The following is a 13,278-nucleotide window of genomic DNA, read 5'->3' as shown; positions in this document are numbered from 1 at the left end:
TAAACTGGCGCTGATTCTGGGGCCGCCCAAATTCGCTCCCGCCGCTTTTTTTTTTAGGCTTCCCTCCAAGGCGACGGGCCCCTCAATGGATCCCTGAGTCTGGGCGTATCGCTATGAGTACTACTAGTTACTTAGTACATACTCACTCAGTATTCATACTTCACACTCTAAACTGCCATCAACAATTATCTTCCCCACCTCCAAAAATACCCCGGACTTCCTTCCACCCCATCAATTTTACCTGTCCTTTTGACTTACAGTGTTCCTGAAGGACACCTAGTACTGAAACACCCCCTGGATTGGGTTAATGAGGGTTGCACAAACCAAGTTGAAGGGGAGAGGTCTAACCAAGGACAGCAGCATAATAGGCTGACCGCCACAGTCAGAACTCACCCCTCCCCCGTCGTTGCCATCATTGTCTGTCTTGACGTGGTTGACATTTCGGCTACTGTTGCGTAATGGATTTCTCCCCTTCCCCTTTCCCCGTTCCCCGTTCCCCTCCCGTATCATTTCTGGTGGCAAAATGGTGCAGAAGAAGCACGATTGACTGCGAAAGAGAGAGAGAGAGAGAGAGAGAGAGAGAGAGATCCCGTGGGCTGAGGGGGAGTTAGGGTCTTACGAAGAACGTCGGAGAAAGTGTCATTCGGCAATGTCGGACATCAGTTCCTAGCCAACACCTCCGATTATGAATTTCTAGTCCCTTGTCTTGGGCTGGACAGGCTAGCCAGGCCGATACTCGAGAGTCATTCAGCGAGGCAGTTGTATCTGTATATCTATGATTTTCTTTGGGCGTATATACCATGTGCCTTGATGAATTGTTCGAAACATCTACCATGAGTCTGATGATGATGAGAATGAGAGGGGTTGGTTGATTCTAAGGAAGATTGGCAGTCCACGTAAAGGTAAAGTTGCGCTCCAGCCCGATCGATCGGATCCACTAAACTAGCTTGGATTTTTCTTGTTAAAATCAGAGTTTATTATTATTCTCGGGCCACCTTTGGACCCTTCGACAATGGATTGATTCATGATGCCTTGATATTCCGGGCCGAGTCGTGCGTTCCTTCGGCTATTGTTCCATGCCTGTGATCACCACCATCCACTCCCACCAAGCACTGATCATTAGGCAATTGATTTCTGGCATATTTCACTATTGAATGAGGGGCAATTGTTCTGATCAAGAAGCACTCTTAATACCCATCGATTGTGAAAGGGTTGAACCCCCCTCCCCCCTCATTTACATGTGGAATTGGATGCAATGGTCAACGGCGTCCCCATAACCATGGAACCACTAACCACCTCTCATCACGTCGCAAAGGTTGTAAGCATGCTCGCTGGCCTTGATCACTCAACCGATGGACAACATCAGCAGCAGTGAGGAGAAGACCACCGTCTCATGCAGCTATTTAATCAAACCACCCTCCCCCTTCCATAATGCATACCTACTAGCCACGCGACTCGATTGTTAGGCACTTTTCGACGTTCCTGTCAGGGAACCACAGCAGCAGCAACAATAACAACAAAACAACAATAACAATAATAACAATACACCCCCACGTTACCCCTATCTATCCCCACGCTTTCCTCCAGTTGGTGCGACTCATGTAGCTGCCAACAGTGCATACACACATAATGTACATACAGCTTATCTCGTTGACTTTTCCCCACCAAATCTTCATTGAACCAAGAGGCACGCATGAAATCGCCCCCCCCCCCCCCCTTGCATCCAAACAAGTAACATTCGATTTAGGTTTCATCCGCCCTGCCGTTTTGACGGCCGAGGAACCAAAGAACCCCCAAGCAAGCTCCAGGGGACGGGAGGAGGAAGAATCTTTGGTGGTCGTCGGGCTGTAGTTCCTCTGCCATCGTCATGGCTGCTGCTTTCTCGGATGTAGGTTCATGGCACACGGTAGGTAGGTAGGTAGCATGTGGATGTTCGTATGCAGTGTAGCTCTGTTAGTAGCCTTAATCTTTTTGTCCCTTTAGATTAGTTTCTTTTACGAGGCAAGGCTAACATGACTTTCACTCCTGAAGAGGAGTCTCGAAAAACAAACACCCCTCCCCAAGCACAGCACAACCCCAAATTCACCTTGCATGCGTACAAATCTCCCACCCTTACCCCCCAACTTCAAACTTACCTTATCTACAATGCCCACTCTGAATGCACTACACCTTTCCCCCCCCCCCCTCCCCGCCCGCACGCAATTGACTGAAAGAGGGGGCTTGAGAAAGAAAAAAAAAACACCCTCAATCAAAAAGAGCGGCGATTACTTCCACCCCATTCCTCTCACCCCTACGTATGTAGCCCAGCAATCCACCAACCGTGGACCGTCACTGGCTGTAACACGCCTCATAGAGTGTAGATCCATGCCATGGGCACGCATGCCGTGGGGGCGGGGGGGGGGAGCCGGAGGGGGGGACACCAAGACCCTCGCAAGCGAATATCGGCCGGGGCTTATGTGAATGGCTCTCCACCTCCAAGTTCTATCACGGCCCAGAAAGACGAAACTCGAAGCTATCGCTAGCGTTCCCAACCTCCAGCGAGGCATACAGCTCACCGCCCGTTCATTCTATGGAGGGATCCCTTCTCTGATGACTCGGGGGCCCAAGTGGTTGTCTTTGCCACTGTGTCAAATAATTAGTTCTTCAAGGCATCTGATTGAGGGAGACTCATCACACGGATGACACTGTGTATGTCATATAATCGTCGCACCGAGTGGTTCAGATATCCGACTTCTTCCGCAGGATACTTGTACATATGAGCTCATTTGCGAGCCGTCGCGCTTGGGACTTGATAGCCTATACCGTGGGCCGGGCTCTCGAAACACGGTAGTGAGAGAAAGACGGCACGAGTTCTGTCTTCCGGCTGCAGTCCTGCAGTCTATCATGGTGAGCGAATGACTGACTCATTCTCTGTGCCGCTCTATCCGGGGCCTGGGTGTTGTGACATCTGCCAGAAGGTCCGGCTCCGTGAAGCATCACCTCGAGGGCCCGCCGTGCCTGAGGCCGAGGGAGATGTCATGCCTGTCAAAGAACTGTCGGCACATGATGTCATTTGACTTAGAAACCATCGTGGGTGACGAAGAGATAGTCATATGTATTAGCCAAATCGATCTCCTTCTGCCTGAGTATCAGTTTGGTTTCAGCTTGTAGAAGTTGACTGGCTGTGAGATTCTGATATCAATACTCAATGAGAGCGTGAAGCCTGAAAGCCTTTCATTGCAAGTATACCAGCTGAAAAGTCATTGTTTGTACTAGTAGCCACGAGACTCATAGCTCTGCATGTATACTCGAATCCGAGATCTAGTCAAATTGGACATTCATGCTAAGATATCCACCCCCATCATCATGCAGCTGCAGCACATGCTAATTGAAGCAATGACAGTCACTCCACTCGATGCACACCCCCCTAGGCCAGCCGCGACACCTTATATCCTGGACCAACCGCTGAGAAGCCATGGACATTTCTCGAGCGCTGTGTAGGCGCAATCGCCTCTTCAGCCTCATCGACCCCAAGCCTCGCGCGCATTCGTCGCGCGTATCCTCGGCCATCTCCATCGAAGTCAAGACTCTCACGCCTCCAACGCGAGCGCGATCTTTCCACTATCGGTACAGGAGCAGGGCTCCAGCGCCTCGGCCGTGGTCTGACCTCCGGGCTCTCGATCTCCCTCGTCCGGAGCAGTTTCTCGCACAGGAGGGCGAAGTCCCCGTAGCTGGACGCATCCGCGATATCCGCCCAGTCGCGGATGTTGCTTTCGCTCGCCCCTGCTTCCATGATCAGAGCCCTCTTTGTATGCTCCTTGATCGACTGAGTGACTCTCTGTTCCAGTCTCTTCGCGTCCTCGACCATGACAGCCGCCCGGTCCGCAACGCCCAGTATCAATTTTAGTTTCATCGCTTGCTCGAGCGACATGATCTCCGCCAGTGGGGGGACCAGGTACGCGGGCCCCTTTCTGGCTGTCACCGTGCGTGGGATGCCGAACGAGAAGAAATGGCTGGCCCTCGCGGACAATGACGCACGCAGCTCGAACTCAGCTTCGCATTGAACCACCAGAAGGAGGCGGACTATCTCTGGTAGTCCACTCTTGCTCCCTGGCTCCTCATACAGCCGCCAGGAGGCGTGCATCCGGTCTTTGACTGCCCCGTGGATTATCCGGACCCCTTTGAAGGTGGACTTTCTTCCTTTGGAGCCTTCCATGCTGATGTTGACGCTGGACGGTCCGCCGTTTCCGTTCGCCCCAACCGTGAACTTCTGTCCTGTGGTGATCTCCTGCTCCGACACTTCGACCCGGTCAGCCTGCGGCATGATTGTGCGGATATTGGGCGACGCTTTCAGGTCAGTTGCATAGAGGGCCACGTCGACTTCTGCATACCGAATGCGATGTTTCAAGGAATGGGGCTTCATGAAGTTGAGTTTGAGCTGGATCGCATGCATCTCCTGGCCCTCGTGAGATGATGAATGGATTGACTCCATTTTGGCGTCGCAGTAGATGTCATGACCGTCGTACTTGGCCAAGATATAGCCGTCGCCATTGTCCCGACGTACGCCATCCCAGTGATTCTGCCCCAGCATTTTCTGCGCAGAGTCTACTTCAGAGCCTACCGCCATTTCGTCAGTCGGTTCCAATCTATCGTGGCCCGGCTCACTTCCTGTCTCTGTCTTTCTTAGTCGCGGTATCTCGTGGCTAGACACGCTTTCTACTTCGACCTCCTTCGGCTCTAAGATGATACTTGTAGATCTCATGATACGCAGTCTGCGCGGGGGAGAGACTGAACGCGATCGCGCTTTGGAAGAATTCTCGGCATCAGCCTTCGCCTCATAGTGCTGTAATAGGCGCACTATACTCGCCGACTGCCCTGTGCTAGAGGCTAGTTGCAAAGCCGTCAGCCCATCGGAGTCCTTGACGTGTACGCTAGCCCCATGTTCAAGCAAAAGCCACATCACTTGCTTGAAACCACCGAGGCAGGCGAGATGAAGTGCCGTATTTCCATCAGCATCTTTTGCGTCGACATCCACCTCAGGCCGAAGCAGCGCATGCATTGGTCTGGTCCACCCCGCTTTGGCAGCATAATGCAGCGGCGCCCTCCCCTCCGGGTCCACTGCATTGACATTTGCCCCGTGATGAAGCAGCGTATTCAGCATCTCGGATTGATGGCGAGCCAGTGCAAGATGTAACGGCGTGCGCCCGGAATTATCCCGGGGATCCGCCTGAGCTCCATATTGGAAGAGCAAGTCGACCATACCTTCGCGTTCCTGAATACAGGCATGATGCAGCGCTGTTCTTCCCTTGTCGTCCGCGGCGTCGACATTGGCCCCCGCTTCAAGAAGGCGTTTTGCGATGTCGTAATTAAAGTGGCTGCAGGCCAGAAGCAGAGGCGTCAGACCCTCGCTGCCAAGGCGGTTAACATCTGCGCCTTGATCGATCAAGAATCGTACAAAATCATTCGAGTGCTTCATGACAGCGATGTGGAGCGCAGTATCTCCATTCAAGTCCAGAAGGTCGATCGCCGCTCCTTTGCGTAGTAGCACCTTCGCCGCTTCATAGTTATCCTCGTAAGCCGCTCCATGAAGAGTCTTTGGTTTGTATATCCCTTCGATTTCGGGGTCACTGTCAGTATACATATATATCTCGTTGTTTGAGTCGGTCGCATCACGGTCGATCCTTCGCCATGTTGACGGTCTCTGCCTGCTGTGCTCGGAACTGCTTCTTGAACTAGACATCGGTCGACAAGGCTTCACTTCGATTTTGCCTGAGAGTTTTCAACGCTATTAAGAAATATATTGCCGTCTGGGGACGCAAAATTTCTCAGCAGGGCTGCTGTATGAAACAGCGCGAGGCTGAGAATCTCCGATGAGACCAAGCAGGCATCCGTTAGGCTGAAGACTTGGCTTTCCAATGGGATTGGCAGTGCTGCCTTCGACTAGTACAGTACAGTACAGTTAGTAGTAGTCACGGCACTCAGCCTAGTTATTGAATGATTGTTCGATTAGATAAGCGCATTCGGTGAACTTGGTGACTCGACATGACTCAAACTAGCATGGACGGTGATATAGTCGGTGGGGTTGCCAGGAATCTGCTCCTGGCCCTATATAACCAAGACTAAGGCATTTTCGCTCAAGCGATAGCGAGATTGTTCTAGGTTCTCTTGTAAGCGTGCCTGTCGTGGCCAACCCGGGAATCTACTTTTATCGGAAAGTTTTTTGATAAGATAAGTTACCCCCGCCACGTGACTGATCCACCGATCGGAGTCACTCAACTTTTTTTTCTGCCTCGTCCTTCCACCCCTCTTGCGGCATCGTTCACGTCTGTCGTCACCACAAATTCTACGGTCGGTCGCTGCAAAGATGAAGTACGTTCTGGTCTCTGGAGGTAAGTTGGAACTCATTGTCTCCCCCGGGTTGATCTCTGTCCAAATCTCTAACGGGAAACTCCTCAATTAGGTGTCATTTCCGGCGTGGGCAAGGGCATTATTGCCTCCAGCACCGGTCTGCTCCTCAAAACTACTGGTCTTACGGTTACCAGTATCAAGATCGACCCTTACATCAACATCGATGCGGGCACTATGGCACCTACCGAGTCAGTATCTTGAGATCCGGCTTTCTGGTGCTGACCCCGTTTATTGACATCCCCCAGACACGGTGAGGTCTATGTCACTGATGACGGCGGTGAAATGGACCTTGACCTTGGCAACTACGAGCGCTACCTGCTCACGTCGCTCACTCGGGACCACAACATCACCACGGGAAAGGTGTACCAGGATGTCATCAACCGCGAGCGTATCGGCCACTACTTGGGCAAGACCGTCCAGGTCGTGCCCCACATCACCGACGCCATCCAGGAATGGATTGAGCGCGTCGCTCGGATCCCCGTGGACGAGTCCCGCGCCGAGCCAGACGTCTGCATTATCGAGCTGGGCGGTACCGTCGGAGACATTGAGAGTGCTCCCTTCATCCACGCCCTGAGCCAGCTGCAGCGTAAGGCCGGCAAGGGCAACTTTGTCCAGATCCACGTCTCCTACGTGCCGGTCATCCCCCCCGGACCCGGTGGTGAGCAGAAGACGAAACCCACACAGAGAGCCATCAGCGACGTGCGGAGTGCCGGTCTCAGCCCGGACCTGATCGCCTGTCGCTGCGAGCAGCCCCTCGAGGCGAGCACTATCCAGAAGATCGCCAACATGTGCTCGGTCGAGCAACACCAGGTCATCGCTGTGCACAACGTGACGACGACGTATCACGTCCCCCTTCTGCTGGAGAAGCAGAAGCTCATCAACACAATCACCCAGATGCTTGATCTCACGCCGATCCAACCCACCCCCGAGCGGATCGAGCGCGGCAGCCGCATGTGGAAGGACTGGGTCGACCTCGCCCAGGGACAGGATTTCCTGCACGACCCGGTGACCATTGCCCTGGTTGGCAAGTACACCTCCCTCCACGACGCCTACATCAGTGTGTCCAAGGCCCTCGAGCACGCCGCCATGTTCTGCCACAAGAAGGTCAAGATCATCTGGGTGGACTCGTCGCACTTGGAGGACGGAACCGCCCCCGCCGACTACCACAAGGCGTGGCATTCCGTGTGCACCGCGGACGGTGTTCTGGTGCCTGGTGGCTTCGGCAACCGCGGTACGGAGGGTATGATGAAGGCCATCACGTGGGCCCGGACCAACAAGAAGCCCTTCCTGGGAGTCTGTCTGGGTATGCAGCTGGCTGTGCTGGAGTACTGCCGCAACGTGGTGGGCATCGAGGACGTCGGCAGCGAGGAGCTGCACCCGGCGGCCGAGAACCACGCAATCGTCTACATGCCCGAGGTCGACAAGGGCAAGCTTGGCGGGACGATGCGTCTTGGCAAGCACCCCTGTATCTTCCAGGAGAACACCGAATGGTCCCGCCTGCGGGGCATGTACGGCCCCTCGGTCTCGCAGATTGAGGAGCGCCACCGTCACCGCTACGAGGTCAACCCGGCCATGATCGAGCAGATCGAGAAGGCCGGTCTCACCTTCATCGGCAAGGACACCAAGGGTGAGCGGATGGAGATTGTCGAAATCCAGGACCACCCCTGGTTTGTCGGCGTCCAGTTCCACCCGGAGTACCTGAGCCGTGTCTTGAGCCCCAGTCGGGCCTTCCTCGGTTTCTTCGCTGCCGCCGCCGGCTGCCTGGACGAGGTCTCCAAGGCCGTTGTCCAGGGCCAGCGCAGTGTTGCTCGCAAGCAATAGGATGCAAAACTTGTGGATTACGAACGGGGAAGAAGCGGTACGACTAGTAGCCTTGCGGGAGTTCCATTGGGAGGGATTCTGATGATGGCAATCATAACTTACTTTGCTTTCTGGGCGTTGTGAAAATATAAATTTGGTAGTTAGAAGGCCAGTGTGTGTGTGTGTGTGTCAAATGCAGTTTGTGACTTATGAGTCCCGTTTTGCTGTATGTACTTAATGTCGAGGAGCTGTCTTCTCCTGACGAGGTGAATAGATTTCAACTTTGTCGTGTCGCAGCGTATGCACTTGTGGGTTCTATCTAGAAGCCCGCGCACCTCGTGTATAGTCTTCTCGAATCAACAGCACTGGACATTATAGTCAACTGTGTACCCACTCCGCAGAGAACGTGGACACTCTCCCATCTTGATTCGACTGGTTACAATCAACCCTGAAGAACCGATGCGCATGTTTGTTATTCTGCAAGATCAGGATCTGGGTTGACGCGCATTTCCGATCGCAATTGGGAATGTGGGGACGTGGTTACTGGGTGAACCCAGGTATTCAGTCGCTGTCAGTAGCAACGTGAGCGAGTATTGATGACGCATGGTAAGAATGCGAGACAATCAGCATCTCGCATGATCATTGCTCGTGAGCTTTGTTTGCCTCGCGGGATGAGATTGCAAGGTAGGTAGGTATAAACCACTTTGTCTCTGAGCCAAAGGGGTTCGTCCCGCGGGTTGGAGTTTGTGCGAGGAAAGAGAGAGACAACCCGTGTTACCTATATATATCTCAGAAACTACCCATCGTAATCTCCACAGGTGTGGGTGTAAATGTGGGTGGTAGTAACACAGACATTGTGAACTGTGGAGAGATCCTTTCGATGATCCCATGCGGTCAAGTTACTATATATATCGACGCCGCCTTAGTCGTAGCCGTATTGTTGTTGTTTTCTGGAACTATCACATCGAATGCGACAACCCCAGCAAATCAAATAAATCTACGCTGTCATATGTCGAGGATATGGGAAATACGACAACCGTCGCGTGATATTTCCCATTTCCCCGCAATAACCTCACTTTGTTCTGGATGCTGGTGGATGTGGCTGCTGTCAGGGCCGGGTTTGGTGCCAACGGTTACGACGGAATCCAAACCGTCGTTGTGTTTCACCAGTAAGAGTGACAGATGGAGACTGTCCAGTCTGACAGGTGGTTCTGATGTCACATGCGCTTTTTTTTTTCTTTGTGTTCTGGTTGCTGGTGGTTGGGGCCAGCACTGCTGCTGCATGTTTAGACAGTATAGTCGGAGTACACAGATAGAGACAACAATCGATTGTGTAAAGAAAGAGATCTTTGACCCATGATGTAAGTATTCGAAAAAGTTTTTTGTTTTTATTTTTTTGTTTTTTGTTGTGGTGGGCGCGAGTGGATCATTCAGGTACGGGGGGGGGGCATTTTCCTGCTCCAGTCGGTATCCGGAGTTTCCGGCATGTCTTGAAGAATGTCTCACTCGACCAGTTCAACACGGTGTTGTGTTTGTAATCTCAGAGATGCTGCTGTTTGTGCATGGGATGGTGACTGGATTTTTGTTGTTTGCTCCTCTCTGTCACTTATTCGTTGGAAGTGGAGGTGGTCTTACCTGATAGTCTTGGGTAGTACTGGTGTATTATTATTGTACGAAGTTCGAGTCCAAGAAGATGGTTCAGGGGGGCGAGCTAAAAAAAGGCCAACGTGAAAGTGGTTCAGGGACAGTCGAGGTCCGATAGGCGGAGAGATGGAAATTACCAGTTGACCAGCAAACTTACTCTGGTTAGTCTCTCAATAGTCGCCCTTGCTTTTCCCGACCGAGCGAAAGTCTGGACTTGGACGGAGTCCGACTAAGGACTAACTAAGGACTAAGTTGTGCCTAAGCGCCCTTGCGCCTCGTTCCTGCTGCCGTCCAGCCCAGTTCACACTGACAGACAGACACTCCCCTGCTCTCTCACTCTCACTCTCACTCTCACTCTCGCTCTCTCCATTCAAACCCTTTCTTCCCCCCCAATCTCACTCACTCACTCTCTTTTCTGCTTTTCTTCCTTTCTCCCGTTCTTGTTGCTAATTCTTCATTCCCCCCAGCGACGACTTCCTCCCTCCTCCTCCTCCTTCCCCCCATACCAACCCCTCCCCTCATTCTTCCTCCTTCCTCATCTTCCTGCAACACTACCGTCACGTTCTCTTTCCACCTTTAGCAGGTGTCAGCTTCACTCTTTCAGCTGCTCACCTTGCTGTCCGTTCGTTCGTTCGTCCGTCTGACCCCCAGCCTGGTCGATCTCGATCTTCCCAGCGAGATATCACCGACCACACGCTTAACCACCAACCTCGACCAACCGACCCCATACATTCTCTCTTTTGTCCTAACGACCCTGAGTCCTTGATCAGCTTTTCAGCTGATTCTTGTCGCCATTCTTTCGTCAGACGATCATTTGTTGGAGACTATCCTAGGTGATCGCCCTATATTCTACCACCGTTCCTTCGCAGTCACAATACGGCCGTCGTAGAACGACATCGATTTTTGAAACCTACCTGTCACGAACACCTCCTCGTTCGTCTACCACTTTGTACCGGATCTCTTCGAAAGCCCGAACCGGAGACACTCCTTGAACCCGTATCACAATGTTGAACACCATTACGAAGCTTGCTGCCCGCGATGATAGCAGCGATGGGCTGTCCCCCGCCATGGTCGACCTTCTTATCTCCCTCCTCGTGCTCGTCCTGCTCGGTCTTGTTCTGATCGGCGCTCTGCTCTTTTTGCGTCGCAGACGGGTGAGCCGTGAACACTCCGACCTTCCCGTTCATAACGGGCAATGCGTACCCAGTCACCGCCGCTTCACAGTGTCCGCTTCGCCCAATGCTAAGACGGAGTCGGTCCTTGTCTACGATGAAAAACGCAGCCTGATCGAGAACTCTTCGAGTCCCCCGCCTAGCCCCGTCCCCGAAATTCGCATTACTTTCCCGGAGGAGGAAGATGAATCCGGAAAGCGCAAGTCCGGCCGTGTGGTGGTGGTGCGGATTAGTGAGGCGGGCAGTGTCGGCTTGGAGCCCTGCAACGACGAGTTGCCGCCCTATCAAACGAGCGATGCGGAACGGTTCCAGTCCTTGGATATCGAGCGCATGGGTGGGCTCAAAGAGAAGGAGGCTTCCGCTCGATGGAATTAAGAGACTTGCCGGTGAACATGACGCGGCCATTTGATACTACCATTCGTTATCAATCGATTCCCTCAAATGACCGAACCCACCTGCCGTCGCCTCCCTGCACGATACTCGAAAAAAAACATCACGATATCCCACCAACCGCCTGTTTCGTTTCCATATCCATATTTGAAGACTTCGATCTGTTGTCCTCCGGGACCATGCACATATGCAAAGTCCTCCGTCCTGTTATCGTCACCATGCCCAGCGAAACCCCTTAATCTCCGCCGCCATTTCTACAATCTTCCTCACATTGGTTGGGCGAGCAGGAGCCCCGAATCTGCTAGGGGCCAATCGCTGGGTTACATCGTGTACAGCAAAGGGGATGCTGGCTCTTCTTGATTCATGCTTCTCTTTTTCTCCTTCTCATCCTTTTCGTAAGGCGTTCGATTCTTTTGTGCTTGGTCACTTCGGTACTTCTCGCCCTGCCACGTTTCTAGGGTCGAGAAGTCGTTCACGTATTTGGTTTTGTTGAATGTCTCTTTTGAGCCTTCTCCATACTGTTTCTTCTGCCACTTTACTATTCTTCCACCACCAGCTCCGAACCTTTTCTTGTCTCGGTTTGTCCCTCAAGGGTGACATGCAGCTGGGTAATGTATGTAGCTATTTTCGAAGCATCGGGCGGCTTGTTATTGGCCCGTCTCGATGAGTTTCTGGCCACTCAGGCACATGAATTTTGACTCCCATCACTCCTTCGAAGACAGCTTGTCCAATATTCGATATCTAGAACGTAGTTGCGCATCGTATTCGTTGGGGTGGTAGCATAAGGGACGCTTTATAAGTATACGTGATGACGACATTCGTGTTAGCTCGACAGGAGACTGGAACTTCTCAAGTCGAGACTTAGTTGTTCTTGAAGGTATGATCGTAGAACCCATGGCCGTTATGTGGGGTCGTCACCATCTCCCTATCGGGAACCACTGCGAGGGCAGTGGTGGCACGTCGCCCTCCAGGGTGGGCGTGGAGGCCGTCCCGGTCCCGCTACGTCGCCCTTCTGATCTGATGACGATGGCGTGAAGCAGCCCTCGACTGCGCAGTCCAAGCCGAGCCGGGAGAACCTCCAAGCTCACCTTACTCGCCGAGTGTGGAAGGAAGCCCGGGGTTCACCTGAGCATTGCGCGAGGTATAACTAACCCCCTCCATCCCCTTCAAGGTTCCCACGTCCCCGGTCTCTTTCCTTCCTTTCCCTTGTCGAGTACCCAGGGCCTGGGATTCGGGCTGAGCGAGCAGTTAGGTGGTGCTGCAGCTGTGTCGGTTTCTTGGTCTTAGGGGCAGAGCAAGTCCAGGCAGCCCAGGCAGTTCCGGTGTCGGTGGGACTCGAGCGTTGGCAAACTGTCTCTGTCGGTGCTGCGCAGGTGGTTGTTGCATGTTGGATGGACATGTCCAATACAGTACTACGTACCGTACCGTACACAAAGTGCGTTGTTCCAGTCACTCTGCGGCATGGCATTTGATCTAAGTTATCCATGTCCCCTCCCGGACCGCGCGGCTGGGTTTGGACTCGGACTTGATGTGCCGTCTGTCTGGGGAAAGGGTAGTGGGCTGACTCGGGATGGTTTGCGCTCATGTATGTGCTGCTGTCCACCTCCGCTTGCTCCCTACGGGGCAAGGATATTTATCTTATGTATATCGGTAGATGATGCTTCGATTCTATGGGTAGAGGGAGCAGGTTTCTTTACACGGATCTGGTCAGCTGAATGATGATCCGGACTCAGCGTGCCTGTACTGCTGGAATCATGTGAGCTAGCTACAGCGAAGCCTACGCTTAAAGATTAGATTCGGCTCGTAGTCTTGGTCCCATGGAGTTCAATCCAAGTATCGACTTTTCTCTTCAATTGAGCACAGTACCCCGATTCCCTGGGCGACA

The 13,278-nt window shown here is 52.9% G+C and overlaps 3 protein-coding genes across 3 annotated transcripts; 2 read left to right on the top strand and 1 right to left on the bottom strand.

Moving 5' to 3' along the window:
- Nucleotides 1-3,406: 3,406 nt before the first annotated feature.
- On the bottom strand, nucleotides 3,407-5,278 carry BO95DRAFT_321347 (ankyrin repeat domain-containing protein; the record flags this gene model as incomplete). Its single annotated transcript, XM_025581801.1, has 2 exons — nucleotides 3,407-4,647; nucleotides 4,774-5,278. Coding segments are annotated over 2 exons (1,746 nt in total), but the record flags the coding sequence as incomplete, so codon positions are not given.
- Nucleotides 5,279-6,103: 825 nt separating this feature from the next.
- BO95DRAFT_447242 (putative CTP synthase) lies at nucleotides 6,104-8,541 on the top strand. Its single transcript, XM_025587575.1, has 2 exons — nucleotides 6,104-6,575; nucleotides 6,633-8,541. The coding sequence occupies exons 1-2, from the start codon at nucleotides 6,562-6,564 to the stop codon at nucleotides 8,206-8,208; spliced, it is 1,590 nt and encodes a 529-aa protein (XP_025437679.1). The 5' UTR covers nucleotides 6,104-6,561; the 3' UTR covers nucleotides 8,209-8,541.
- Nucleotides 8,542-10,898: 2,357 nt separating this feature from the next.
- Nucleotides 10,899-11,378, top strand: BO95DRAFT_436051 (uncharacterized protein; the record flags this gene model as incomplete). Its single annotated transcript, XM_025585209.1, has 1 exon — nucleotides 10,899-11,378. The coding sequence occupies one exon, from the start codon at nucleotides 10,899-10,901 to the stop codon at nucleotides 11,376-11,378; it is 480 nt and encodes a 159-aa protein (XP_025437678.1).
- Nucleotides 11,379-13,278: the final 1,900 nt, after the last annotated feature.

This window comes from Aspergillus brunneoviolaceus (genome assembly GCF_003184695.1).
Source record: "Aspergillus brunneoviolaceus CBS 621.78 unplaced genomic scaffold BO95scaffold_84, whole genome shotgun sequence".
In the NCBI taxonomy this organism is placed as follows: domain Eukaryota; kingdom Fungi; phylum Ascomycota; class Eurotiomycetes; order Eurotiales; family Aspergillaceae; genus Aspergillus; species Aspergillus brunneoviolaceus.
This window is presented reverse-complemented; position numbering and strand designations above follow the sequence as displayed.